Below are 5,762 nucleotides of genomic sequence, written 5' to 3'. Positions count from 1 at the left end.
TGACTTGCAGCTAGAATGTACAACTTTAAAGTTATGTTTTACTTTTTAATGTCATTCAGTTAAATAAAAAACTAAAAAACTAAAAACAGTCAAATAAGATTGACGGGAATGAACAAGCTAATTCTTTAAACACCAGCTATAGGCATAATTAAAAGTTTCTTTTTTAATTTTTAAAAATTTGTGGATACTGGCAAAATTCTGTTTTTAAATCTGTTATCAGCAATAAAAACACAATGAAATCACATACCACAGATAAAGGAACATAAATTCTGTATATCAGTCTTATTAGTTACAATAAATAATCTAATTCAATTCTTTGAACACTTGAAAGCGTTTAGTTGCTGATTATGTGTTCTAATCACTCTGAGAAATTAACTTAGGTCTTTTGTATACAAGGACAGTAAATAAATACTAAAGAATTTGTAGAAATGCTGCTTACCTGATGTATTACCAATACATAACATCTGAGGTTTTCACTGTCATGAGGATTCATATTGTGATCTTGTGAGTTGCAACACCGTGTAGTCTGGTTACCAGTTTTTCAGAGGAATATATAACTTTCATCTTTGGTGTATCCATGTTCAGGCAGGTAGTTAAACCCTGAAGATGGCATAAACCTACCAGAATACCAAGTGTCATAACCCAAGAGAACTCAGTATGAGTTAGCATTTAATGAGGCTTTATAAACTGTTTAATTATGCAATGTTGAGCACAGGTCTTCGAACACTGATTGTGAAATAGGAATACCACTTTGATGTGGGTAATGCTATAGGAAGTGAAGCATACGAACAAGTATAGTTAGAAACAAATATATTTACAACAAGCGTAATTGTTTCTGTAAGTGTTATCTTATAGTAGACATGACCACTATTTTAGACATCCATCTTCAGTTTTCTCGAACATGATGATCTGCGAAGTACATCTGTTTCCATCTTCAGATATATGGGAGAAAAGGTTCCTATTCAGCTGGATGCAAGGGAAACCTCAACATTTGGTGGATAAGTCATGTTCAACAAAAATATTTACACTTGCTGCATAATCTTTTGGGTATAGCACAGCATCAAGAAATAAAAATACAATTTCAGGGTTGATTCTAAAGATAACGTAACAAATTCAAAATGTCAATGCTATTTTTACTCCTTCGTATAATATTATACCCAGAAGATGACACAATGAAAACCTCAAATATCATGAAAGTTTCACATTACATTTCACAATACATATCTATCAGGTTTACCAGTGAGCCCTACAGTTTTCTGCCACTGTATTTAAATAAAACTACCATACGCCAGTTGGATATGATGGCCAGATGAACTGCACTTACAACTGCAATCAGACAATCGAAGACAATGACTCTGCCTTGCTGCACCAAGTACACTTCAGTTCACGTCCAGAGGCTCAGTCCAGCGAAATGCCCTGTATCCATGAACTCAAGTCACTGGTACCTTGATATTCCATTACAAGTTCCTGTGGAGACTGATGGCTCAGCAAAACCTGTGCAGCGCTACGACCAGTGAGATATGCTCCATGTACTGTGGAGTAGAAGTTGCTGTGTGTGTGTTCACCAGCAAATAGCACAACTGGCTGCAAATGTAATATTATATATGAAGAGAGAATTGTAACCCTGACATACCCTTGGAGAAACATGAAGTGGATTTCAATGTTGGACATTTTGGCAGACATTGATCAAAAGTATATGCCACAATAACACTGTTCTGTGGTAATTCCTCACAGATTCAAACTCTGATCTCCTTCCACACCACTTTCACTTTAGACTTGTAGCAAAAATGTGAAATGCGATGTATACATGTATTCATACAGTAACCACACTCATACAGTAAGTAAACTTCCAACTTAATAAATCTCTAGGTGAATGCCTTTCCCTACACTACAGAGTTTATGCAAAATTACACCAAAAAAATGTTCACCTCCTTATAAATATTACTGTATTAATAATTACCTATACATGCAATAAAATGTATAATGATGCTACAAGAGAGAATGGCAACACAGCATGTCAGTAGAGCACAACATACCATGCGTGGCTGAAACTACATATTTCAGCCACATATGGTCATCACAAGGCAGAATTTAAAAGTACAATGTCTTTATGATACACCAATAATATTATAGACATGTGAGTTCTTGTTTTACCTGTCAAACACAACAAAAACAAACACCAAATAACCCACTCACATTCCACTGTGCATATTTGGGTTTATTTGGTTGTACAGTCACACTGTACAACCATTTGCTTCGTCCAAATATTTACAATTTATGTTCTTTCCTCAAAGAAAGAAACCATGTTTCATATCAGTACATAACTGGAAGAGATACTGTTTTATAAATTTTGATCAGCAGCATACAAGAACTCCAGTCTTAGTAGCAGATACAACTGTGAGAAAAATCTACATGTTCATTTTGTTTGAAATGGCAGACTGGTCAATGAATGAGATAAATGCACAGAAATATAACTGTACTAGAAAATGAGAGGCGTAAACCTTACCTTATCCTGCTGTGGGTTCGCATAAAGAGGTTGCGCTATGTGCTCTATGTCAAGGTGACTAGCCCCAACAGCCATCGCGGTGTATGAACCTCTTGTGTATGGCTGTTTGTGCCAACTTGTGCTTCAGATAAACACATACAGAGAGAAATATTAGAGACTGTTTGGTCCATTTATTGTTAATATTTTCCAGTCAAATGTCAAGGTGGAACATATACCATATTTCTTTCTTCTGTGCCAAATACCAAGGGAGCTGACATTAAATTCTGATACAATTTTTGTTCTTATGTAGTCTCCTGCCACCAGCATGCCTATTATACTATGTCTGTTAATGAACAACTCATTTTTATCAATAAAAATTTCTGACACTATTAATTTGAATTACATGGAAAAAAACCAACCATGAACTGGAATTTCTGTGAAAGAATTTTTAAAACTTAATTTGCGTGCTTACAGTGCTGCATATAACAGAAATAATGGAAGTGTTGTTCGCTCAGCTGGTCCAGAAATTCCCCACTTTTCGTAGAACCCAAATGTCCACTACTGGCCCCTATCCTGAACCACATGAATCCAGACTACACCTTCAAATTCTATTTTTTCAAGATACATCTCAATATTATTGGCATCTTCCTACATGCACATTGAATTAGGCCATGACTGCTACCTTCAACAACCTTTCCAAGTCACTATTCATTATTAGTCAATGCTTAAATTCTATAGAGCCTGAGTTACTGATAAAAAAAGGCAAAACAGGTGAAGTTGTCCTTGTGCTTAACTAATTAAGCACTACGCCTTGAAGGCATATGGGGGAGTGGATGTACAGATCCACATTTTCTTGACCTTGGCACTAGTTGGAGGTGAGTGGTCAGCTTCATGCCATGGCCACTTCACCCCTGGGGAAAGAGCCCCCAGTAACCATTGGATAGAAAGTTGGGTGGACCTCACAGCCAGTCTGGACGGCTTGGAGAAGAGATACTTCTTTACTCTAATGGACTCGAACTCCGATCTCTTAGTTGTCCAGCCCATAGCCAGTCGCTATACAGACTATGCTATTCCAGCACCCGAAGTTACTGATAAAGGTAAGGTAAAGTTGTCCCTGTGCTTAACTAATTAAGCACTATGCCATGAAGGCATATTGGGGAGTGAATGTATAGATCAGCATTTTCTTGACCTTGGCACTAGTTGGAGGTGAGTGGTCAGCTTTGCACCCCTGCCACTTTACCACCAGGGAAACAGCCCCCCATATTCATTTGATAAGAAGCTGGGTGGGCCCAAGAGCCAGTCTGAACAAAATGGAGTAGAGAAAATTCTTGCCCTTACTGAGACTTGAACTCCTACCCCTCTGTCGCCCAGCCCATAGCCAGTCACTATATCAAGTAAGCTCTTCTGGCTCCGAGTTACTGATAATGTCGTTAAAGAAATTATAAATACAAAAATAAACCTAGGTCTCCAAAGTGATCACTCTCCTACAGGTTTTGTGACCCAAATATTGTTTGTAGTCCTCATTTCTTCCATGCAAGCTAAGGATATCACACAAAGTCCAAAAAAAGTTTAATAATCAGTAGTATGTTCATATGAGATAGGGGGAAATGCAGCGTGCATGGGAGAGATAAAAAAGTATGTAAAATTTTTGTCAAAAAATCTGAATCAAAAGATTATATTAAAATTCATCTTACAGAAATGGGATGAGTGTGGACTGGAATCATCTGACTCAAGATGGAGTCAAGTGATAAGCTTGAGTGAATACAACAAACCTTTGGGTTTCATCTAAAGTGAGGAAATTCTTCAATTGCTAGGAGACTACTAGTTTCCCAACAAGGACTGTGCTCCACTGAATCACTCCATACAATATGCCCAGTCCTCTTGGTGGGACACCCATGTCAGCGATTAACAAAGAGCCAAGTGAAATATAGCAGACACAGGGTTTGGACTGATAACAGGATTTACTGAATGCTTATAACTCAAAACTACAACTAATTATAACACTCTCACTAGTTGGTTGGTAATGAGGTATAACACAACTCAAGACTGCGGACTGGTAACCACTGACCTTGACTGTCAGCTTCTGACTTGCAACTCAAAACTTCTGATCCATGACTAACTCAAATTAAAGGTCACTTTATGATGGGCGGTTTACCGCAAATCAGTTTGTCTTGGTATCAAACACCTTTAGACTCATCACATGACAAAGAGACCTATTTTTTCCAACAGAACCCTTGCAGTCACAGTACTTACATTACACCCTCTCTGATGAGAAGATGGGTGTGTCTCGTGTAAATATGCTTTGTCTTCCATCATGTGCATGTATCGCACTTACAGCATGTTGCTGAAAATTCTTGCTTTTGCGCTGCACACAAGTACTCTGTCAATACAGTGAAACCTCAATTCATTGTTTTCGTCAGGGTCCCTGAAAAAAGAAACGATGGTTGCGGGAAACGACTGATGTGGGGCCTATATACGTAAAATGAATGAAAACGGTCACATCTGCCTATATGTATTAACTAAATAAAAAAAAACGCAAACCAGTGATAATATTTCCATTGTCAAGTCCAATTTGCGTTACTAGCTTTTAAAAAAGTAATTAATTTTCATTTGTTTAGTAGCACCTTTCCTTTCAAGCTGAATAATAATCTTTCAATATTAACAAGGTTCGCTTGGTCTGTTTCGGTTATGTCGTGAGCATATATGAACGCTCTCGCTGACTCAAATGCATGAATTGCTTCCGTAAAACTGGGCACTGGTTCGGACTCGGCTTCATCGTCATGATCAGGGGGGTGTAACTCCCATAGGGGAGAGGGAAACATGCAGACCAGCCATCTAAGAACATTTACATGAACTAGGTAGTCTGGTAATGACTGGAATCGATCATTATACACCTATCGCATTCAATCGAATCGCGTAAGTGTGAGCCAATCAGAGCGAATCAGAGGATCTTAAATTTCCGTTGAACGATTTTGTCTCTTCGGCGTGGGGTTCCCACAGTAAAACGAGTAAAACTGCGTAGCTTGTGAACGTATATGTACGCAATTGAGGTATGTCGTGCAATTAATTAGATTAATTAGTAAGTAGGGATTTGATTTCATGTAATGAAACGAGAGTCCACATTTACGCATGAATTTACATCTGCGTGTTACTTATGTGAATGGATTATGCTTACTACGCCCAGTGAAATTAGAAACAAACATGAAGTCAGTGTTACTATGATACGTCAGCCAAAACGTATTTCTGTATTTTAAACATCTTTCGGTGTAGCCTGAAG

At 37.8% G+C, this 5,762-nt stretch overlaps 1 protein-coding gene across 1 annotated transcript in view; it reads right to left on the bottom strand.

The window, feature by feature from the left end:
* Positions 1-253: 253 nt before the first annotated feature.
* The window catches only part of LOC111873663 (spermine oxidase-like), a 33,493-nt gene continuing 27,984 nt past the window's right edge, over positions 254-5,762 (bottom strand). The window contains 2 exon segments of the mRNA XM_023868575.2: positions 254-1,584; positions 2,507-2,627. Coding sequence (XP_023724343.1) covers positions 1,399-1,584; positions 2,507-2,627 — 307 coding nt within the window. The 3' untranslated portion in view covers positions 254-1,398.

Source organism: Cryptotermes secundus, unplaced genomic scaffold (genome assembly GCF_002891405.2).
Source record: "Cryptotermes secundus unplaced genomic scaffold, Csec_1.0 scaffold1295, whole genome shotgun sequence".
In the NCBI taxonomy this organism is placed as follows: Eukaryota; Metazoa; Arthropoda; class Insecta; order Blattodea; family Kalotermitidae; genus Cryptotermes; species Cryptotermes secundus.
Note: the sequence above shows the minus strand (reverse complement) of the source record. Positions and strands in the feature narration are given on the sequence as shown.